The sequence below is a fragment of the Mus caroli genome, unplaced genomic scaffold (genome assembly GCF_978045245.1).
Source record: "Mus caroli unplaced genomic scaffold, Mus_caroli_1 scaffold_9, whole genome shotgun sequence".
NCBI classification, from domain to species: domain Eukaryota; kingdom Metazoa; phylum Chordata; class Mammalia; order Rodentia; family Muridae; genus Mus; species Mus caroli.
This window is the reverse complement of record NW_028227264.1, coordinates 5394131-5419065: the sequence shown is the minus strand read 5'-3', so window position 1 is coordinate 5419065 and position 24935 is coordinate 5394131. Positions and strand designations below refer to the sequence as shown.

The 24935-nt window shown below is 44.3% G+C and overlaps 1 protein-coding gene across 1 annotated transcript in view; it reads left to right on the top strand.

The window, feature by feature from the left end:
• Ust (uronyl 2-sulfotransferase) overlaps window positions 1-24935 on the top strand; it is a 318112-nt gene that overhangs the window by 200360 nt on the left and 92817 nt on the right. Inside the window, exons 4-5 of the mRNA XM_021174866.2 lie at window positions 12266-12345; window positions 21309-21462. Coding sequence (XP_021030525.1) covers window positions 12266-12345; window positions 21309-21462 — 234 coding nt within the window. The remainder of the gene's footprint in view (window positions 1-12265; window positions 12346-21308; window positions 21463-24935) is intronic.

Below are 24935 nucleotides of genomic sequence, written 5' to 3'. Positions count from 1 at the left end.
TGCTTTTTAAAATAATAAGGTAAAGAGCGACCGTGTAACTGTTGAAACACCTGACCTCCATGAGCGTGTTCATACACATGCACACATAATATGAACACCTATGCATTTGTACATACTAAATTTAAGGAATGAAAAGAAACATATGTTTGTCATTTAAAGCCGTGAAGCTGGGTGTGGTACCATCATGTCTCTAATCCCAGCATCAGGGAGGCAGAGGCAGGTCCATCTCTATGGGTTGAAGGCTAGCCTGGTCTATGTAGTGAGTTGGTAAACCCTGCCTCAAAAAGAGAGTGGGGAGAAAGAGAGAGAGAGAGAGAGAGAGAGAGAGAGAGAGAGAGAGAGAGAGATAGAGAGAGAGAGATCATGGCTCATGTGTAATTTATGTAATAATAACACCAGAATCCCTTTGATTCTCTTACTTTGGCTGATAATGTTTTTTGTTTGTTTGTTTGTTTGTTTGTTTAACTACGGACAAGAAAGTGACTGTAAATAAATAGCCAATGTTCTTATGATGTTATTATGGTTATTAAATTTTACCTTCCTTTGTATGCAAGTCTTAGGGCCTTCTTATCAGATGATGCTTAAATGTTGCTGTGTGTGCATTCCATGCAGAACTCTTAGATACTTTATAAGACAGTTTCTAGATTCAGGTGGCCCCTGTTGATGGCATGCAAACAGCCCAGAGAACACAGAAGAAAGGACTGAAAAATCAGATACGGGAATGTTCAGGAAAATCCCAAGGAAAAGAACACAGAATTCTAATGTTGAATGCACTGTGGGAGTTTTGAATAGATAGCCCTACTTTGTTCTCTGATTTAAATACAGGTGTAATCATGAATAAATTAATTTAAATGAAAAATGAATAAAAATATACTGGGCAGCAAATCGGTGTTTACTAGAAAGGGTTAAAGAAAACAGCAGCCTTCCTCTGACGGGAAGCTCTCCTCTGTTTGGAATGGTTGGCTTGTCCAGAAGCCAGGGACTAGACAGACAATCATTTAGCTTCTTTCTAGCACTATGATTCTGTGATATGTTTGTACAACTTCTAGCATACTCCACGTGTCATGTGGCTCTGATTCCTGAGGTCAGTGTGGCCTAGACTATCTTTCATTACTTACTGCAGATTCCTATTAAACTATAAGAATAGTTAAAGAAAAAACTAAAGCAAAGGTAAGGACTTGGAAGGAAAAGCAGATGACACAAATCTGGTATAAAAATAAAAATGAGGACCATGCTCGCAGCTTCCTTGGATCCTGCTTACCTGCCTCCTGCACACAGGAGAGTAGCCAGGAAACAGAAGGACAAGAAGCCAGCCCTGGTCCATCTCCATGACGTCCTCAGAGACTTGTCTTTGTCCCATGGGATCCCTTTTACTAAAGTTTGAAAGTACATATGACAGCAGAGAAAGACATATTATTTTAACTTAACGTATTCAGGAAATAATTTGTGGTATTAATAGCCGCTCTTCTTGGTAATTTATTAAAGGGGAAAATGTCGGTGTGATTTAGGAGACTGGTTAAAATTTTATAGTCAGTGGCTCTCTCCCTTAAACAGTAAAACTCTGAAAATTGTTCCCATGGAAAGCGGTTCTCTCAAAATTAAGAATAACAATGACAACAACTTTGCTTCAGGCACTGAAGGAGTTAAACAGGTTGTGTGTGTGTGTGTGTGTGTGTGTGTGTGCTAGGTCAGGAGTCAGTTTACTATAAAATCCATTTCTTTTTCATGAGAAAACATGTTCCATGATCCAAACTACGACATATATGTGAACTTCAAAATTCCGTCCATATATAAGACTGGGTTTATCTGTGCCACTTCATTGAACCACAAGGCATTTCTCTGAGCCAGGATTAGATGAACTCATTCATTTCCCCCTAACTAGTAGTTACCATCATGTACACATGTGCTCACGCATGTGCAAACACACATCTGCGCGCTCACAGTTAAGGGTTAAAACTTTATAGCCTAGGGGATTTTTAAGCAGGAGAGGGAGCCTGAAGACACCAAATGTTAAGATGCCTATAAAAACCATTACATCTGCTCTCATAGAAATAGGCACACCTTTAAAAATTGTACTTTGAACAATTCCTCCTCCACAGAAGAGCTTGTAACCACTGCTAGCCAAGTGTTGGATCTTTGCGTTGCCTATAATACAAACCCAGGATGACACTGGTTCATCTTTACGGTAAATATAGATCTCAGTTAGGGGATGTGATATATCTGATCTTGCAAAGTGGGGATTCTATCTAGTGTGACTGAGGAGCAACTTTTCCCCTTCCCCAAACGGCAAGGAGTGGTGACCAAGAATCTTCACAGTCTGTTTGCTAGTCCTAAAGTGACTTCAGCATTGGGTCCCAAGTGGGCATCTCGCAGGGAGAGGAACCTGTTATTCTGGTTGGAGAATGGCAGAAACTGGCCTCTGAATCGCAAAGCTTAGTGTGATGGTTTGTATATCCTTGGACCAGGGAGTGGCACATCTGAAGGTGTGGCCTTGTTGGAATGGGTGTGTCACTGTGGGTGTGGGCATAAGATCCTCACCCTAGTTGCCTGAAGTCAGTCTTCCACTAGCAGCCTTTAGATGAAAACATAGAACTCTCAGCTCCTCCTGCGCCATGCCTGCCTGGATGCTGCCATGCTCCCACCTTGATGATATGGACTGAACCTCTGAACCTGTAAGCCAGCCCCAATTAAATGTTGTTTTTTATAAGACTTGCCTTGGTCATGGTGTCTGTTCAAGGCAGTAAAACCCTAACTAAGACAATTAGCAAAAGCAGATCACTTTGCTACTTGTTTTTCTGCTGAAGTTTCCGAGGATGTATAAAGCAAATGAGAAGCCTACGTGTGAATTGTTTCCCCTAATTATGTCATTTAACCATTTGGGGCCAAAAATATACCAGTGAGTAAGTGTCGCTCCCTGTTTTCTGGGTGAGAAACTGAGATAATTTGTCACCTTCCAGAAATAACTGTAGTGACTGTGTATGATGGCTTGGCTTGGACCTGGGCTCACCCAGATCCAAAGTCTGTTCCCATAATGCAATGGTTGATCTCCAGCAGAGCTTTTGGAATCCTAGAGTCTCAGGGCCCTTCTGCTGGAAATGCTGGGAAGGAATCCAAAATAGTCTTTAAAAAAAGAGAGAGAGTGAGTGAGTAGTGGCACAGGCAGCTTTTCTATGATGCAGCAGGCAGGCTGAGGAAGCCCTGTCTAGCTGCTCCTGTCAGAGTTTTCCCGAAGGGTGCTCTCCAGGCCTCCACACCCCCTCCATCCAGGAAGAAGGGAAAAGGGAATGGCTTAGAAATTTGGGGGCTCCTCTGTGCCATGTTTTCATGTAGAAGATTCACAGTGATTATTCACATTTTAATGACTGACAGTCTTAAGACATATACATATATACTGTGTGTGTGTGGTATGCATGTGTATATTTATATGCTCACATGTGTGTGAGCACTCCTGTGTGTGTGTTTCCCTGCATATACTGGAGACTGTGAATGTGTATACACATGTGTGGATCTAGGTATGTGCTGGTGTCTGTGTGTATGCATGTGTGTGTTGGGGTTTACATGTGTGTGTGTGTCCTGATGACTGTGAGAGTGTATATGTGTGTGTTTGCATGTTCACCTGCATACATCTGTGTTTACGCATGTGCTGATGAGCGTGTGTGTGAGTGTGTGTTAGCACACTCACATGTGTGTCCATGTGTGTGCATGTGCTGGTTGGTGACTGTGTGTGTCTATTTGCATGTTCACATGTATGTATGTACATATGTGCTCAAATGTGTGCATGTGCTGGAGGCCATTTGTGTATGTGTGTGTGTGCATGTGTGTGTGTGTGTGTGTGTGTGTGTAGGCCAGAGCTTGTCACTGGCCATCTTCCTCCATATTCTTTACTTTATCTGCTGAAGAAGGGATTCTCACTAAACTCAGAGTTTCCCAGTTCACCAGCTTGCTCTGGAAATCACGTCTTGTCTTCACCCCCTGAGGCCTAGGACTACAGACAGATTGCCAGGCCTGACCCATTTATGAGGGATAGGGCTCTAAATTCTAGTCCTCATGCCAAGACATCAAGCACATTACTATGTATGTATGTATGCATCATCTATCTATCCATTAGTCTCTTTCTACATACACATGCATATATACATTATTTATATTACATATACATACATATGTGCACATATATTTTAAACACCAGCTTCTCCTAGACTTTCCCAGGCTTAGTTGATCTGGGATTTTTATGTGTGTCATGGCTGTGCTTTGGATCCCACAGAATTTACACATCATAATTTGGGAAGTGCTAGCCCAGTCTACACCCTTTCACCCATCACATCAGGAAAGGTTATTTCCCTGTAAACTTCACATCTGCTCGGACCCTGTCCAGTAGCCATTCAAATGACCGAAACCTTGGAAATCATTCAGAGGGTGGGGTCAATGGCAGTCTTATGCCCGTGTGCTTCAGACTGCATTAAACTCTTAGTACAGGGCAGCACGGCACAGTATTATCCTACACAGACTACCCTGTGGCTTGGCTCTCAGAGGACATCCAAGTCTAAGTTCTGAGTATAGAGCAACAGAACTTAAAACATAGTCATAACCATGGTTCTTCTGGGAAAGTTCTTGGGGCCACAGAGATCCTTCTGGGGCTTCCTCCTGCTTGGTCCTCTGCCTCCTGTTCAATCGGCCGATCCTTCTTGTATTTGTTCATTTATTTTTAACAGGTGTTTATTGAAGATCTGCTGCTAGTGGTGGGTGCTGAGCACCAGGCGCGATGTTCACTGTTCATGCAGCTGACTTCTGAACCTGACACAAATATACATAAATCAAGAAAATCTAGAATTAGACATAAAAGCAAATTGGGGTCAGATCCTGGTTAAGTGTGAATTGATAAGCATACGAGTTAAAGTTGTACTCAGTAGCTAGAGGACAGCCATTCAAAACAGTGCTTACGCCAGGCATGAGAGCCTTCTGGAGAGCATGTCGCCTTCTGTACTCCCAGGCCTTACTGTAGAAACAGAGGTATGTAAGGACTTGCCTAGGCATGTGCGTATCTGAGGATGCACTCCCGAGGGTGACCATATCACAGAGCCCACTCACTTCATGAAGGATGGACATTAAAATAAAATAAATCCTCCAAGCAAGGAAATTCTGTCACCTGAAACTCTAAAGTCTCAGACTGCTTTCTGAAGTTTTTACTTTTGCTTTGAAACAAGCCCTCCTCAGTATGTAGCCCAGGCTGGCTTTGAACTCATGACTTTCCTGCCTCAGCCTCCCAGGTACACTGGGAGGATAGCATGTATATAATAATATCATATCAGATGCCTTTTCCTGTGCTTGTCGCCTTCTGCATGTTCTTCCAACGACTTTCTCCCAGAAACTTTTTGGAAAGGCTGTCAGCATAACCCTCAAGGCTTCCTGCCTTTGCAAGAAGACAGACAGTGTCATTCCAGGGTTGGCTTGGAGCAGCACTGGCCAATGCCAGTGGACACTGTCCTTCAATCCAACTTGTCTGGGATCAAGCCAGATCAGTTGATGGAATGGGCTCTACATCATCTTGGGTCCTGAAACAAAACCAGAGTCCTCTAATGCAAACCCAGAGGGAAGAAAAGAGGACAAGAGAGAGACCATTTAAGCCAGGGAGAAGGGAACTCTCCTCTCCTAGGGTTTGAATTGTATCCATTAATTTTCAGTATCTAGCCCAGACACAACCCCTTTGCCACGCTCATGTTACTGCTCCCCCTAGTGGACTTCTTCTTAACTGCAGGCACATGCTTTTTCTGGTGGGGCCTTCCCTGTACCCCCAGAAGGAGGAAGGTAGCCTGAGACCTTCATTCACCCTTCTCAACCTCTAAGGTTGAGAAAGGACCTGCAGTTCCCCCTCTGGACAGTTTTCTTTTGCTTTGATATGTTAGTAAGCACACATCCTTTCTTTAAGATGCCCTGCAAAATTATAGGACATCTAATTGCTCCTGAGTGACACAAGAGTTCAGACCAAGGTAGGGCACGATATCCTTCCTGTTGACAAGCGGACAAGCATTTCCTAAACATGTCAGGAGCAAAGACATCTTCAGAGGGGCAGATAAAAGTCTGTGCTCTCCCATCCTGCCATGGAGAGAGGAGGGAGCAAATTGTTAGAAAAGGCTTTCTAGCATCACCTCTGTGTAGTGAGCGTGCTTGATTCTTGCCTTTTCCTTCCTCTTTAAACCCCAGTTTAGTCCATCAACATAAATTTAACTTGTTCCCTTAGATGAATTTTAAGCCATACCTACCCTTTTCCTACGTATTTAAAACCCATTCTTGTTCATGGTAACATATACTGTTTTCCCACCCTAGAAATCTTAGAAAATATTCTTTCTATCATTATTAGTCTCTGTCTCTTCTCTCTTTGTGCATGTGCATGTGTGTGTATTCCTAGAAAAGATGAGATCCTATACAAGCCAGCCATGCCCTCTGCCACTGAGCCACACACTCAGATCCATGCTTGTATTTCTCCACGTTTTTCATCCATCCGTTGTTCAGCACATCCTAAGAGACATAAAACATTTATTTTCTCTAGATTCTCTCGCTTCTCCAGAATGTGCTGACCAGTCCCTTGTTTCCATTTTAAAAGTTCATGGATAGATAATTGTCTGAGAAGGGTGAGTTCACTGCTACTCTGGGATGAAGAGAAGGACTGGAGGGTTTGAATCCTGGCTCAGTCTATTGGATCATCAAGATTTTACAAAATCTATGTACTCTGGGGCTGGAGAGAGGGCATGATGGTTGAATACACACTGCTCTTACAGAGAGCCCAAGTTGTGTTTCTGGCATCCATGTTTGACAGCTCCAGAGATGCTGAGGCCTCTCTCCTCCGGCACCTGCTCTGTATAACCCACGGGACGTGCATACCTCATTAATAAGCCCATGCATGTGCTTACAAATGATTCAAAACAAGATTAACCTTTAAATAAGCCTATATCCCCTTTCTGTGCCCTGAGCTCTTCATTTCAAAGAATGAGTAATAATTCTTGACTCTTGGAGTATAAAATGGTAACAGGTAACTCCTGCTATGGTATATAACACACCCCTCTCCCGACACTCAGAAAAATGGCTTTGCTTGGCATTGTTACACCTCGGATATTATAAGGGGACTGCTGTGAAGAGTATAGACCAGTGTAATCCAGGAAAAGCTAGATTCATTGTCTGGGTGATAGACAATTGTGTCTTCAGTTAGTCATGGGTTTCTTGATATGAAGCAAGCATTACTAAAGGGGTAACTCCATCCCATAAACATGCCTGGGGCATAGATTCTCTGCGGACACCTGGGTGGGGCTTAAGGGGACAAGTAAGCCCGGCCTCAGTCCTCCGTCACTCAGGAGAGCACAGTCTCTGTCACAGTGCATCATCAAGAGGAGTGTCCCCAAACCTCCTGAGGTGAAAAGCTGAGGAAGATCAAAGAAGCATGCCTTACTTCCAGGCAGAGAACATCAAAGGCAATCACATCTCCCCTCTTTCTGCAGCCAAATTTGCATCTCCTCCAGGATTCCCATCAAGGTAGATGGGTACCACAGTGTGTAAAAGGAATTGTGAGTTCTAGCTAGCTCATATAAAAGAGTCCAGGTATTTTATTTACAAGCTGTAAGCCTAGATTGGGCAGGTTTTAGAGCTATTTTAACTTATATCCTAGCTGTATGTCCCTTATTACTTGCTGTTTCTCCTGGCCACGTGCTCAACCAGCAACCCTAGGCAGGTAACTGAAAATCTGCCTATCTCCATTTACTGCCCAATCACAGGCTTTAGCCTTTTATTTACCAATTAACTTGGGGAGCAAGGTTACATAGAATTACTTGGTATACTCACATGGGACAACCTGATCTTAGGACAGTATTTAGCATTTGAATACATAGCAACATCAGGCCAACTGCGTACAACTTGTGCTTGCTGAGGACTTAGGAGAGATGGTGTCTAGACTTGTCCTGACTTTCTATCACCAGGTAGCCACCAAGCTTCTTGCTTTCATCTTCCTTACATCCCTCCCTGAAGTTCTTCATCCTTCTAAATGAGATGAGTCCCCAGACCCCCTTGCCTCAGCATCTGCTGTAGGTTAGGATAGAGTTTGAACAACCCAACAGCAAAATTTCTTCTAATTCATCAGCACCCACTGTTGCTGCTACCACCCACACTGGCATCTTCCCAGCTGGGCTTCCTATCCAGTCCTTCTGTGATGGAGTGGTGGTTCTCAGGGCTTCAGACCTCCTAGCCAAGTGCTCTACCACTGGGCTTCCTGGCCTCAACCTCTACTCTTCATTCTTCTTCACACTTTCTACCCTTATCTCAGATAAGAAATAAATTAAAGCAAATGTTTTCTAATGTCAGATCTCTACAGAGTTAATGTCAGGTGGCTAACCTGACATGTCAGTTAAGCTCACACAGTCTGCTGTGCCCTCCATTACCTGACTCTAACTCTCTAGTCATCTGCTTCCTTGATGAGCCTATATAGCAGTGGTTCTCAACTTGTGACTCGTGACCCGTTTGGGGTTGTCAAACAACCCTTTCACAGGGGTAATGCATCAGATATCCTACATATCAGATATTCATTACAGTTCATAATAGTAGCAAAATTACAGTTATGAAGTAGCAATGAGATAATTTTGTGGTTGAAGGTCACCACAACATGAGGAACTGTACTAAAGGGTCACAGCATTTGGAGGGTTGGGAACCACTACTTTAATGGTTGTCCTAAAATCCTTTCTGATGCTATGGTAAGATACTCTGACCATAAGCAACTCAGGAAGAACAGGACTTATTTGACTTATACATCCATCTCATGGTTTATCACTGAGGAAAGACAGGGTAGGAGCCTGAAACAGAGGGAACACTGTTTGCTGGGGCACTCTCTGGAATACCCACAGGCTTACACTTAGCCAGCTTTCTTGTACAACTTAGTATCACCTAGATATGACAGTGCTGCATCAACTAAAAATCAAGATGACCCCCCTCCCAAAGATGTGCCAAATCTGACCCAGGCAGTTCCTCTCAGAGGACTCTAGGTGGTCGGTCAGCTGTCAAACTGACAGTTAAAGCTAATGACAAGAGCCAGCCTCTGGTGTGGACAATTCTCTCAGCTTCATCCATTTTGTGTTTGTCCTTTACCTCTGCTTTGCATTGTGTCCACGATGTCCCTTTTCTACTGTGAATTCTTCCATGTCACAGAGGACACCCTCGGGGAGACATGCCCCATCTACATCGGCCAGTAGGCCCAACACAGCACTTATGTGCCCTCCACCCTGGGATATTATCCCTGGACTTCACCTTTCCTCTAGTTCACCTCACCCCCCACACTTTGAACTTCTTGAGAGGGAGGACACAATATTTTTTCTTTATAGCCACACACCAAGTGGTGTATTGTCTGAGGTTGGCTTGGATATCATGCATGTTGAAGAAAAGTGGGATGCAGAAAGTCAATTTGGAAGAGGGAGATATTTTAGTGGGCTGGCAGTTGGGAGGGAGGGAGGGTGAGAGGGAGGGAGGAGGGAGGGAGGGACAGACTTAAAATTGCTGCAGAAAGCAGAATATTCTGAAAAGAGGAAATATGTTACTAAACCTGGTCTTGGTCAGGCTTTGGTATGGATGTTGGTCTGTGAAAGGAATCAGAAGGGGGATCTACTTTGATGTGTTATGGGGATGATTGTAACCTGAGCCAGGCTGTCCCAGGCTGCATCAGAGTGAGTAAAGCAGATAGGACTCAAGAGTGTGGTCCTGCGTCTGGTGGACCTAGTCTTTCCGTGCACAGTGCTTCTGTGCTTAGCTCCTGAGCATTAGGAAGTAGGCAATGACTGTCGAGTGGACATATGTAGAGGAATCAAGAAGAAGCCAGAAGTGGCCCTCTGTGAGCCAGAAACAGCAAGGGTGTACTCTCTGGCTCCTGAAGGTAGTGTCTTTGTTGCTATAATGGCACCAGGGACCAAGGCAAAGGAAAAAGCAGGATTCTAATGACAGTGGGAGGGTTGGGTGTTGGGCAGCAGGAGTTTGGGAGGCCATGGCTTGTCCCTAGAAATGGGTCAAGCGTTAGCATTTGTGAAGGTCAAATGGTGTTTCAACAAGCAGTGCTCAGCCTGTGCACAGGCCACAAGGGGTTTTTCTCCTCAGGGAACAGTGACAAACCATGTAAGGGAGGAGGGCTCTGCCCTCATTCCACTGACACAGTAAACATGAGCACTGGCAGCTTGGGTCTCGTTAAGGATATGTGTGGAGAGAGTGCCGCACTGTCACTGCTCATCCATTCTTCCTAGAAAAATAGACAGCTTTCTGATACGATGGCACTGTTCCCAAAAGTCTAACCATTCCCTCCTGTCACTAACTGCAACACATTGACATGTGTTCCGGGGTGGGGGTGGGGGTGCTGGAGTGTTGAATAGGGAAAAGACCCAGGGTCTTTTCTAGTTTTTCTCCTTCAGTGCTATCAGATATTATTCTTGCGTGACTTTTATGTACCCGGGGAACCATCTGAATTAAAATCATCTGGAGATAACAGCGTGAATTGTCTTTATCTTAAACACACACACAGGCAAGAATTCTTTCCTAAGCAGCTATCCTCTGGGACAAATTATCCCTGTAGATGGATAATTGCAGCTCAGAATTAACAGTATGCTCAAGCAGGGAGCTTGACTACCAGAACATGCAGGGGCTGCTTAGAAGGGAAACTGCAGCTACAGAAACAGGATCCAATTTCCCTTTATACTCAAGCCCAAGGAAAGACGGCTTTCACTTACCCATGTTTTCCCCAGCTTCTCCCAGCTAACAAAAACCCCAGGTTTAGGAGCTGAGCCATTTAACATTAAATTCAACTTGATTTCTCCAACCATTTTAAGCAGGAATAACTAACGAGAGGGTTTAGACAGATCATCTGGGTCTATAAAAGAGCATGTGCTTGGTCTAGCTTATCACATGAATAATGACCAAGTATTCACACCTGGGTCAGCCCCTGTGTGAGACCCTTGGGAAGAAGATAGCCCATGGCTTGCTATGTTTGAGAACAACCGAAGGTCTCAGTTCACTGTTGCCATTACTGCCGTGCTTAACGTGAATGGTCATTTTGGTTTCCAGTTTTCAGCTTTTTCTAGTTCATAAAATCTGAAATATTCCTTCTCTGATGTTCATCTACAGTAGCAGTCTCAAAATGCCTTAAAAATTTTTTTTTAAAGATCACAATGTCTATTTTGGTAGGGCCAATTGGAAATTCTAGTGAAGAAATTCAGGATGTCAGGGGGTTCTGAGAATGCCTGGAATTTCTAACTCATTTCACTAAACGGTTTCTGTATGGCATGTCGCATAAAACTCAGCTTACAGGAACATAAAGTGCTTTCTTGCCTTACTGATAACTGCAAATAAATAATTCACATGACCACCCACCAAAATATCCCAAGATTTTCAGAGGTCTGTGAATTCCCCATGAAATATGTTCCTTATAAATTTTTATAATCAAAGAGAAACATAATGAAGGGTATATATTCTATTCCCACCCTAAATTCTATTACACACGTTTAAAATATTTCTGAATCTCAATAATGTCACAGAAATACAAGGAAATGGTTAACCCTTCTCCTGGTTTGACTTTAGAGGAGGTAATTTAAAAAGTATTCTCTTACCTGCATTTTCGCACTGCAAAAATTTGATTTTTTTTTTCCAGCTAAACTTACTTAGTCTGGGGCCGAGGAAATGGCTCAGTGGGGAAAGTACTAGCCATACACACAAAGGGACCTGAGTTTGTGTGCTCAGACCCATCCATGTAAAAGCCGTGCGTATACCACCAGCTCCTATAATCCCCAGGACCCTATGACAAGATGTAAAGAGGAGGCAGGAGAATTCTTAGAACTCACAAACCTGCCAGCTTGGCACACACAGAGGAAAAGCAGCCAAGACACACACACACACACACATATGCATACCCACATACATACATACACACATGCATTCACACACATGCTTGCATGAGTGCATACACTCACATACACATGCATGTCACACAGAAACACTTAAGAAAAATATGTAACCCATTGTATTGTTTTTCCAAGCATAATCAACTGAATTGGTCACAGGACTACGAGTCTGGCAAGAAAGGGGATTAATTAGTGAAAGAACCTCACAAGAAAGCTCACCCTTTGCAACAAGCTCAGCTGTCTGGCCTTGGCCCAGAAGAAATGAGAGGGGGTGAAAGCAAGAAGGCAGATAAGCATTAGCAAGTGGCTTAGAGAGTTAGTTCCTGCAAGTGCTAACCCTGTCCTTCTTTTAATAGATGGAACTGATTAAGAATATAAGTACCGCCGAACAGCCCTATTTATTCACGAGACATGTCCACTTCCTCAACTTCTCCAGGTGAGTCGCTCTCCAGCTTTGTGGTCTTTTCCTTTCTTCTGGGTCTTTGTGCTCCATCTAATGAGCAACCCCTTAACAGCTTACTCTAATCAACAACTCAGAGCCATCGCCCTTGAAGGACATCCTCAGCCTAGCCAGCTTTGCAACACAGAAACTAAAGTTTGAAACATTGCTTCCTTGACTCTACTAGCTGAAACATTATTAAAAAACATGGAATTGTTTTCAATGACAAGTTTGCAAATGGAATGGTGGTTTAGCGGGGGCAGGAGGATATGATTTTTGTATTAGAACAAAGGCAAGAAATGAGAGTTTTGTCATACATTTTTCTACAGTGTGAACCTGTATAATAGTAATCTAGGAGCAACACAGCGGTGGTGTATTGAGTGTTTCTTATGCTACTGAATTGGTCACAGCACTATGAGTCTGGCAAGAAAGACTTTTACTTTTGTTGTTTTGGTTTATTTTGTTTTTAAACTAATCACCCCACCCAAGTCCTGCATATTTGATAGTGGTAAGATATTTTTGATCTACTTGGAATTTTTTGGTTTTTTGTTTTGTTTTTGTTGTTGTTTCCTTTTAAAAATAAGAATGTAGATTTTCACATTCAAATTTTGGGGCCTTCTCTTGGTTCAGTTGAAACTACAAGCTCTATGTGTTCTTTCTCTCCGTGGTTTATTATTGCCGTCTTAATTAAGGTTTCCACTGATGCTATGAAACACCAAGACCAAAGGCAGGTTAGGGAGGGAAGGGTTTCTTCAGCTTACACTTCCAGTGTAAGCCAGCTAGTACAACCAACCCCTGTCAACTTGATACAAACACATCAGTATTAAGCCACCACCCTTCCTGTCTTATTCGCTCCCAAGATCTCACATTAAAAACATGAATAACTTTAAAAGTTCTGCAGTCTTTGCAAATTCAAACAAATTAAATTTTCAGTTCTTTTAAAATAGTTGATCTCCTTAAAACCGAAAGTCTTTTAAAATTCCAAGTCTCTTAACTGTGGGCTCCAGTAAAATCAAAAATAAATCAAATACCTTCTTACTTCAGGAAGGAAAAAAATCAGGGCACAGTCAAAACCAAATCAAAGCAAAACCAAACTCCAACCATCCGCTGTCTGCTCTCATGATCTTTTGGACTGACTCCTCCAAAGGGCTTGGGTCACTTGTTTAGTACCACCCTCTGCAACACATGTAGCTTCCTTTCTAGGGTCTGGCTGGTTCCACTCCACTGCTGCTACTGTTCTTGGTGATCATGGTACTGGCCTCTCTAAAACTGCTGGTGTCTTCTGCTGCAACTAGCCTGCATTTTCACCAGTGCCTCTCATGGGTTCTCTTCATGATTCCAAACCTCAACTTGTCTTCATTTACCTCTTCAATCCTGAGCCTTCATCTGCTACTGAGGCTGCACCTTCACAAGTAGCCTTTCAAGGCTTCTCTCATACCAAGCCTCAACTGCTCTCCATGGTTTTGTCATGCCTTCAGAACCAGTACTACCTGGGTAACTCATACTACCAAGTTCAGCTGCCAGCTGGAAGTACAACTCAGGCACCTCTGGAACTAAACTTCTGTGTGCTGACTCTCAGGAAACACTTCCCAGAAGATTTCAACTCAGCGATGCTCATCTCTTCTTAATCATCGCTAATTTCTTAGCTCCAGCTAACCAGCATCAAGTATCCCAGCAAAGCAAAGGCTTCGATTTAGTAGCTCTGGTATCTTGTCCACCACAGTTGGTTCTTCAGCCCCAGCTAATCAGAACCACAGAATCTTAATTCAGAATAGCAAATGACCCTGTTAGAATCTTCAGACTTCCCTCTGAAACTTCACAAGCCAGGTCTCCATCCTCTGCACTATTCTCAACATTCTTATCTTCCAAGCTCCACAGAACATCCTACTGAGTGCTCAGTAATACTCACTGGCTTTTCTAGCTCAAAGTTCCAACGTCTTCCCACAGTCCTCCCCAAAGCAAGGTCAGGTCTGTCACAGCAATACCTCACTTTTGGTATCAAATTATCCTAATTGGGATTTCTTTTGCTGTGATGAAAACACCATGACCAAAAATCAAGTTGTAGAGGAAAGGGTTAATTCAGCTTACATTTCCAGATCATAGTCCATCATTGGAGGCAGTCAGGACAGGAACTCAAGCAGGGCTGGGACCTGGAGGCAGGAGCTGATACAGAGACGATGGGAGTGGAGGGATGCTGCTTGCTGGCTTGCTTACCATGGCTTGCTTAGCCTGCTTTCTTCTAGAATCCAGAACCAGCAGCCCAGAGATGGCACCACCCATTTTGGGCTGGGCCATCCACACTGATCACCAATTTTAAAAATGTTTTACAGCTGGATCTTACAGAGGCATTTTCTCACTTGAGGTTCCCCCGCTTTTCAGGAGGCTCTAGCCTGTATCACGCTGATATCAAACCAGCCAGTACAAATGACCATTACAGGGCCATTCATTGTTCCTCACACTGGTGACCTTTAGGCTCCTGCTGTGCCCGCTGGCCCTGTCATGTACTCACGGTTGGCATCTGTCAGCTAAGAGATCACTGGGTCCAGAGGCATGTCTGCTGACAAGCTTCTGAGAGTCCTAGCCAGCAGTCTGACAGAGTCGTCTATCACAAGGTCCAAAGAGCTTACCAAGGTGCTCCATCCACATGCAGTGGGTACAGTGGTCACTTCATGCTGACCCCATTGCCCTAGTGTGCTGGCACCGCAGGAGACTGGCTGTGGAGAAGCTCTGTTGTCCAACCTGATGGCCTGACAAACCCACTGGGCTTGGCAAAGGTTTTAGCCTTCAAAGGGCTCCCCTGCTGCTCAGGAGGTCCTGTCCCAATTCAGTGTAAAGGAGGAAGGAGATTCAACAAGGGCACATTGTTCAGCCAATGAGATATCACTGTATATTTAAAAGCTAGCTTCCCAAGCCTAAAGTTCTCATCTTGATAAGCCAGAGTTCTATGGGACAGTAAATAGAATGCTTAAAATTGTCAACAGTGACCACTGCAGATGCTGGCCCGCCTCACTGCTTCTCACCATGGCTCACTACTGGGTTGGCTGGTGTGAGCACCTTGCTTCTTCCCTCCAGAAACCATGCCATTAGTCATAATGAGGCCACTGGAACGTGTTAGATGTTCTGGTCCTCGTGTTTGATGATTTGTAAAGAGAGAAAGGTCTCTGGTTTTGGCTGGCCCAATAAACTTCCTTCTGTGCCATTGTTGACACCGTCAAACTTCAGTCAGTGACCCCTCTTTTTTTCTAGGTTAGATCTTGACATCCAAACTGCCATATAACACATTTTAATAATAATCTCAGGACAGTTCAAAACTCTAGTGAGAAGCCAAACCTGACTTCTTAATTGGCTCGACAGCACCCAGCATGGTGGCTGTATTTTAACCTGGCCTCTACCGTCAAATACAGGAATGGAATCTTGATTGTTTTAATTCTAGATGAAAAAATAAAAAGCCTTTTAGAAGGTACCACATTTGCAGAAAACAGTGGAAGCCTGGCTGTCAGGATCCCTAAGTATTAGAGCTGCCCAAGACGAGGGCAAGCCATATAGCCACTTGGGGAAAGCTATCCATTTTCCCATCTTTAAAACAGGGGGCAGCTCCTGAGAGAAGAATGTTACAGGAACTCACAGTGGATCTTAAAGCATCTCTGTGACAGCCCTGAAGCTGGTTAGGCCTATTAGCTGGTTAGAGATTCTGCAGCACTATCAAACTCAGGCAGGCTGTGCCTCCTCTCTCGTCTCTTCTCTCTTCTTTGCTCAAGTCAGAGCACATCGGTGAAGCATCTTCTCTCAGCTTCTCCTATGTTATAATAACTTGGACTTACACAGTGAACTCAGATGTTTCTCTTGGTTTGGTAATACTTGAATTCTTTATTCTTCTGCTGAAGAAGTATATAGTCGGGTGTGATGTGGAAGGAGAGAAGTCACAGGGGTCTAGCTAGTGTAAGATGGAAGGCACCAGGCTTTCTCTGTTTCTGCTAAGGTTTGAGAGACTGGCTAGTTAGCTTTAGATCAATGAAAGGACAGAGCATTCCCAGGACAGGAGAAGCAGGCATGAATGTCAGTCAGAGATGACCTGGAGGACTGTAGTGAAGGAGAACTTAGCTGGAGAGGAATGGAGCTGTGCACGGCCTGCTAAGGCTGCCTCAGTGGAAGCTGTCGCTATGTCTCTTCCTTCTAGTAACACAGCACCAGGGCCTGGACTTTCTCAGAGACTTCCATAAACAAACCTGAATACAATGAGTCAGCTTTTCTCCATTTCAAGAGAGTATCTTTACTTATAGAAATCTTCATTCTAAGTAGCAAACTGTGACTGTATAAAGAAAGTCCTCCCTGCCAAAAGCAAGGGATAAGGAAAGCCACTAAGTTGGAATTGATAAATACTTTGAGACCTGAGCTCTCTATTTTCAATTCTAAGAGCAAGTACAATTGTTCCAAGAAACCTGCCCTTACAACTGGTGAATCCTTCTCATGCAAAGCAACCAGACCAAGAGACTAGACTCATGTGCTGGCTTTGGTTAATAATTCTAATCTCTTATGCATCATTAATTTGTAGCAACACCCTCACTGTTCAGCAGACTATCAGGATCAGGCTGAATGTTGCCCCCTCCTCCCTCCCCATCCTTTTTTTCTCATGAAGTCTTGAAGGACCTGCATTATAGAGGGTTTATTGTTGTTGTTGTTGTTGTTTGCTGCTGCTGCTGCTTTCCCTCCCCCCCCCCATTTATCTTCCTCCATTAAAAATGGCACCCTTACTTGGCATGTACCCAAGAACAGCAATGGAAAATACTATCCCGAGAGTTCATGCTGTCCACTCGTTGGCTGACTTCAGCGTGTATCCATCAACTCAAGTCTTTACTCTCTTTCCTTCATTTTCCTCTGGGTCTGAAGGAACCCACTGGCCGTAGCAGTTCAGTTTATCCATCAATCATGTGCTTCTGCAGTTGCTATGGAGAAGGCCAGAGCCCTGCCAGCTCAGCAGAGCTCACGTTTGGTCTGGATTTGGAGGGTTGTTGCTGGGCTCTTCTTTGACACTTATTTTGAACTTCCTTGAAATTTTGGCGGCACAAATGTTTCTTTCTCTGAATGAAGGGAGAACAGAGTCTAAACCACCTTGGCTTAGAAGATGCTGTTAGGGGCTGGGAAGTCAGAGTCGGGCCTTTCATGTCTGTGAGTTGTAACTTCATATGTCTTTCAGTGGTAGTTGAAGTAACTTTAAGATATAATTTGTTTTTGTTTTTGTTTAATCTTACCTCTTCAGCGTCAGCAGCTCACTGGAGTGTGCCTCAGATCAGCATTCTGGGAAGACTGTGTCATGCTCGGTTCAGCCTGTCCCCTTGACTCTCCCTGCCTTTCTATTAGTTTTCTAAGCTTCAGTTTCTATTTGTTTTCTAAGACCAGAGGAGATATTTTTCCCAGTCCAGAATTCCTCTCACCCCCCCCCCAGTTAGGTTCTCCTTGTTGAGACAATTTTCTAAAATACATTAGACCCTAAGGCCTTTGAGCAGCTAAGTAGAGCGTAGGATCTCTCATGGCCGAAATTTCAAGCCTTCTTCCCTTAATCTTTCTTATTCCATTTTACCCAGGGTTCCCTCTGACACCTCCAACTTCTGTTCCTACTTCTGTTTCCTCAGCTCACATGGTAGCCCCACTGCTAATACTAACTTGTAGAAGGAAGGGAGGAAGGAAGGAAGGAAGGAAGGAAGGAAGGAAGGAAGGAAGGAAGGAAGGAAGGAAGACAGAAAGGAGTAGAGAACAAAGGATATCCAGGGAGGCTGCTGGGGTGCCAGTGCAGACATTCGATACTTTCTCAAATGAAGCCTTAATTACTATGGAAAGAGAGCTTGAAACCAGCTGCCCTTTGAAGGCATGCTTTAACCGAGCAAGCACTTCTACAGTTTGGTTCAGTTTCCCCATCTTACCTCTAAACATTGACTTTGCTCTTATTCTCAGTAGCAGTGAGGTCCCTTTTCATTCTGTGCCTTTTAATAATGGCCCGGAAGCTTTGAGTTTGGAAAAATCAAAGTTATTTTTTTTTAAAGGAGGATGCTGGGTATTTAACCTTGTCTCTCCTGACTTACACAGAGCCAGGAGTTGGACTTGAAGGTGAGAGCTTTATTGTGGGCTCTCCCTATCTAGATCAGCTAAACTCCCCTTCCTTGGATAGAGGTCTTCCTAGGTTCTCTGCTTCCTACCAATAGGGATATGGTCACTGTGGCCACGAGCGCAGCCATATTGGTAGCTCATCAAAAACAAGCATAGTCTGAGTTTCCCCTCCACTTACCTCATAAGGCCTTTTTTGTCCTTATTACGTCATTATTCCCTACGAGCAGGAACCCTAACATCACTGGCCCCACCCTTTCCTTTCCGTCAGGCCATTTTCTTCCTCTTCCCACAGCAAGAGGTCACTCCACTTCTCTCCCTTAGGGGCAAACTGGAGAGCCAAGTCTACCGGCATATGCGATCCGTCTTGATGTCTTCACGTCTGTATCTTTATCTCTGGAGAGATGTTGTGTATGGGTTACATGATTAAGAAGTTCTGCTGGTCAGCATTGGCAAGTGTTCCCAGCACAAAATGTCTGTACTCTCGCTGTGCGTTTTTCTATCTTCCTGCTTCCTAGAATTATCACATAGTTTCTGTTTATCATTATCATGATCCCAGTTTGGCTAACACTGGATGATAAATCCAGGGTTTGTGTATTTACAGGTTAGCTGGTTGGTGATAGGTTCAGATAACTCCTAAGACTGCAGTTTGCCATATGTTCAGAAGCATGGATGTCACCTTGCTTACGTCTAAGAATGAACAAGATTCATATTAGCAGGGCTAAGCTCCATTAGGCATAACATGTCTTCCTACATGACAGTGTTGGGGGAATCCAGACAGTGTGTGTGTATGTGCTCGGTCCTGAAGTTCATTATTGGAGAGTCCTTCCTGGGTGTTTCTTTAAAGTCTTCTTGTTTGCATGTGTGTGAGTGTGTGTGTGAGTGTGTGTGTGTGTGCATGTGAGAGTGTGTGTGTGTTGTGTGTGTGAGTGTGTGTTTGTAAAAACAACCTTGAATAGCATTTCTCAGGTGCCTTTGGTTTGAGACAGGGTCTCTGGCCTGGAACTTCAATATGTAGCCTAGGCTTGCTGGTGATTGAGTTCAAGGGTCCTCCCTCTGTACCTCCCATCTCACCATTGCTGGAATTACAAGCACATGCCTCCATGCTCAGTTTTGTACATGGGGGCCAAATTTAGCTCCTCCCACTTGGAAAGCAAGTACTTTAGTGACTCAGTCTTTAGTGTCTTCTTACTGAATATCTTTAAAAATGCAAATATATTGGGCTCATTACACAAGCGTGTGCACGTGCACACACACACAAACGCACACACACACAGACAAACCAGGTGGCTTGTGATATCTACTTTGCTCTAGCAACACAACCCTTATACTGCCAGAAGCTGAACAGGTAGGAAGCATGCATGAAGGCCCTTATTTCTGTTTGTTGTCACCATCTGTTGAATGCCTACTGTGTGCTACATACTGCTAGATGACATAATCCCTGGCTGTCCAGGAGGTTCAGATGTATTCTGTTGTGAGAAACAGACATATCCACACAGTAGGAAAACCAGAGTTCAGGACTAGAGTACCCTGAGGTTAATTGCTAGCCATATGTAAAGCCTGGTACACCTGCAAGCCTAGCACTTGAAAGGCAGGAGCTGAAGGATTAGGCGTTCAGGGCAGCCTTAGTTTGAGGTCAGCCTGGGCTACAAAACAGTTACTGAAGTTTGATGATTGTGACTCAGGCTGGATTTTAAATCCTGAGCAAAGTCTTCCAGCAAGAGAGGTGGGAACTGGATCCTGTCCATCTGCCTCATCTGAGGATGCTCGGTCCCTTGCAAAGCACTTTCAGCAGATAGAGGCTGAAGCTAGAACAGCTGTCAAGAACCGGCACACTGTTGCTGCTGGCCCAATTGCACCCCAGAAGAGCCATGAATGAGCCTGACACAAAATCTAAAAACCTAGTTAATATATTGAGAAATACTATATGTAATACACTGTGTATATGTGAAGCTGTAGCTATACTATGCTATATGCCACTGTGTATATAAAACTCAGTGGCATAGCTCTAGAGCACAAGCTTTGTAGATGGCAACATCTATCACATAGCTTAGTGATGTAGAGCTGAGTGATGTATACTTTAGTTGTTTTTAGATGGAGTCTCACTATGTCCTCAAACCTGTAAGTCGGCCTCCTCAGTGCTGGGGAGTAAGTCCATCACCCGAGGGCAATTACCTTGTGATTTGCATCTCTTTCTTGTATCTTTGCATCATTACATTTCTGAACTCTGGAATTTTCCTCCTGTGGTTAAAAGTGAAGATTCTGGATTCAGATGACCTGTGTGGCATAGCCACAGATTAGTTATCCTCTTTCTGCCTCAGTTTCCCCAGTTATAGATGGGGGTAATTCTGGTTCTAGTCCATGGAGTATTGGAGTTTGCAGTGTAAAGGTTTAAGAACATTAAAGGCTCTTTTCAGTCCATTCATCTTAAAGCACCGTGCTGCGATGGTGTAAATTATAGTATATACGTACTTGGTCACCACTACACAGTCAGAATCAAGCAGTTGGTTGAAACAGTCACTGAGAGCCACCTGTATGACAGTGGGTTCTGCATCAGCCACTGGGATCCAAAGTCAAGAATACTGTGCCCTGTCCTCAATAAAGCCATGTCTACTGAAAACATACACACACACACATTTCAAGACAAAAAAAAAATGGTCTCACAGTGTCCTGGTGGGCAACTGCATGGTTACAAAAGCCCTACTTTACAGTTTCCTGTCGAAGCAGAAGTAGGCACCTTAGCAGCAGATAGGTTAATAGGTGGATTATGTTAACCTAGAGGGAAGATTTGTTCCAGCAGGCCTGATTTTCTTGCTCCAGGGATGAGTCCTAACAATCTCCCTGTTTGTGTCCTGTGTTAGGTTTGGAGGAGACCAGCCTGTCTACATCAACATCATCAGAGACCCTGTCAGTAGATTTCTGTCTAACTATTTCTTCCGTCGCTTTGGAGATTGGAGAGGGGAACAGAATCACATGATCCGCACCCCCAGCATGAGGCAGGAGGAGCGCTACCTGGTAAATTCTGTTGCATGTCTGCGATGGCTCTCTGATGCCTTAGCGTGTGTCTTAGTCAGGGTTTCTATGCCTGCACAAACATCATGACCAAGAAGCAAGTTGGGGAGGAAAGGGTTTATTCGGCTTACACTTCCATACTGCTGTTCATCACCAAAGGAAGTCAGGACTGGAACTCAAGCAGGGCAGGAAGCAGGAGCTGATGCAGAGACCATGGAGGGATGTTCTTTACTGGCTTGCTTCCCCTGGCTTGCTCAGCCTGCTCTCTTATAGAACCAAGACTACCAGCCCAGGGATGGTCCCACCCACAAGGGGCCTTTCCCCACTTGATCACTAATTGAGAAAATGCCTTACAGCTGGATCTCATGGAGGCATTTCCTCAACTGAAGCTCCTTTCTCTGTGATAACTCCAGCTGTGTCAAGTTGACACAAAACTAGCCAGTACAGCTAGATAAATCCAGGTTGGGAGCTTGCACAGGGGAAGCCTTTGTAAGTGAGAATTTGTCTCAGGTGACCCAGACCTGATTCCAGATTTGCTTTGTCCAGTTTGTCTTTATTGACATTCCTTGGAGGTCCTAACCCCCCCACCCCCCCCACCCCCACCCCCACCCTCCACCCCCCCCACCCCCGGCCTCTCCTATTGTTAAAAACAGCTGTGGTTAGAGATCTCTCTCAGAGGGTTGCAAAGTTTGTTCTTTCCTCAGCCTACTTAGTTCCCATGGCAACCTCTTGAGGGCGTGGATTTTCACTTGAGGACCTTCAGATTCCAAAAGGAAGTAGGATTGCCAAAGTCCTGTTTCCCTGACGGTACACCTCACGATTTCTGGTCTAATTGCTAGCTAGCTGTTTGTCTTCCTGCCAGCCCTCTTAACTTCAAATCCTACATTCCTCCCATGCTGCCAATGACTATCTGTAAAATGCTGAACCTTGCTTGCTTTTCTGAATCTCGGTAAAGGTCTCCAGTTGTTTTAGAAAGCCAGGAATTGCTCACAAAAATAGAAGGCAGAGCTGTATTCCATTCCTCCAATACCTGCCCAAGCCAGTCCTACACCAGAATAAAGGTCACATTTCTCATCTCTTAGTGACATAGTGAAAAACACTTACAGAGGAGCCGTGAGCCCCCTGCTTAAGAGGCAGAAATCATGGCCTCTGTGTGTGAGAGCCTGCTGGGCTTCTCAGGCCATCTTGTGTTGTCGGGCATGGATGGGCAGGAAAGGAAGTGGAGAGGTATCAATGAAGATGTGTGCCTGCCCACCTGTGTCTACTAGCACTTGTCTTCATCACCAGCCTTGTCAGCAAGAGAAGTTAGTGACAGAGCCATCACAATAGCTAAACCTTTTCTGATTCATAAAAAACACAGTATGTTTGATGCTGAAACCATTCTTTGGAGGGCCCCTTGGTGTCGCTTTCATGTCTTAAGATTGTGATAAGAGACACAGAGGAAAATGTAAGCCTCTCAGTTGTGTGTATTCGGGTGGTAGGTGGGCCCAGATCAGACCCAGAGATGTATAATCCCCACCAGTACAGGCTGAGCATCCTTACATGACAATCCGAAATGCCCTCAGATCAGACACTCCGAGCATCCACATACTACCCCCCAACCTGACATGACTTCCTAGTAAACAATGTATGGCTACTGAAAGCATCACATCAAATGAGTTTCCAGCTATGTGTCTATGGGATGTGCACCAGTTTCATGTTTAGACTTGGTAATTCCCCAAGATATCTCAGGGTAAGAATTCTTAAACATTTTCAAGTCTTTCAATATTCCTTCATGTACCTAAAGCGTCAATGTTCATTGTTACTGCTATTATTGTTATTGTTTTTAGTTTATGGTGACAAGCGCTCTAATCTTTATGTTTAAGATGCTACTTGGAGTATGGCTACTAGTATATTTTTGACTGGTGACATGATGTATATCACTTTCTAGAGGAATAATATTTTCTAATTAAGAAAGAGCCAGGGAAATCATGCACCCCAGCTAAGGCAGGGTGTTTTACAGAAGACTTCTCAGCCAGGAGCTGGGACTGTGCCCAAGTATGGAGAGATGCTCGGCGATTGGGAGGACACTTGAGTAGGCTGGTTGTATCAGAAAGGTGGGTTGCATCAGCTGCCAGAATGCAGAGTTGGGCTTTGGGTGCCATTCCTTTGTTCAGAGCTTTTTAGTGCAGGTGGGGTTGGGGGAGGGCAGATGGGGCTTCCAAGCTTGTACAGGCGTGAGCAGAGGGCTCCAGAGGAACATACGGTACTACCCCAGGTCTCTGGGCTATCCAACCTCTAGTTCCTGGTCATGCAGGTAGTATAGGGTGTGGGCTCCCTCTTGTGCAGTAGATCTCAAGTTAAACCAGACATTGGTTAGCCACTCTAACACGTTGTGGGCCACCATTACCCCAGCATGTCTGGCAGGCAGGACAGATTGTAAACCAAAAATTTTGTGACTGGGTTGGTGTCCAAATTTCTCTTTCCATAGCCTGCAGAGTACCTACCAAAAGGACTAGAACGTAATGGTGATGAGTCCATGCAGTCCATTTCTCTTGTTCAGTGAGCCTTGTGAATGTTTCCTCAGCCTGGGGGTGGGGGGGCACTGTCAGCCTTGGAGAGTGACTCTCTGTCCTAGCATCAGCCTGAGTTGGTTGGGGATCTCCATGGGAGGAAATTAATCTTCTAAGTTCTGTCTTTCAAATAGCATGTGGGAGCTGAGGGAAATCTGGTTTCTTCTACTCCATCAAACTTTAATGCCATGTTATCAAGCAATGGTCGTCACCCTTCCTGATGCAGTGACCCTCTGATACAGTCCCTCATGTCGTGATGACCCCCCAAACCACAAATGTATTTCACTGTTACTTCATAACTCTAATCTTGGTATTGTTAAGGATCCTGCTATAAATGTCTGATATGCAGGATATGTGAGAGGGTCATTTGGCCCACAGAAGGGTTGTGACAAAGGCTTGAGAGCCACTGCTATAGAACATTCTCCTAAGTGTGCCCAAATAATAAACTACAGTCAGTCAAGGAGAAATTGCCAACTCGGAGTCTGGGGGCGGGGGGGGGCATTGTTTGTTTGTTTGTTTCGGTTCTGAAAATCAAATCCAGCATCTCTTTCATGCTCGTCACATGCTGTCACTAAGCCACCTCTCTAGTCCTAGATTTAAAAAAAATAATTATTTATTTTTATTTTATGTTCATTGGTGTATTGTCTGTGTGAGGATATCAAATCTTGGAGATACAGACAGTTGTGAGCTGCCATGTGGCAGCTAGGAATTGAACTCAGTCCTCTGGAAGAGCATCCAGTGCTCTTAACAGCTGAGCCATCTCTCCAGTTCCCCCCAAGTCCGCCCCCCACCCCCGCCCTGCCCAGCCTCATTACTTTTTAGAAGCTCCCAATATTGAGAGTTGCATGGGTAACTGCCTAGTGGATTCTGACTGGAGACATTCTAGGGACATTTTCTGATAGAATTCTCTCCTCGGTGACCTGA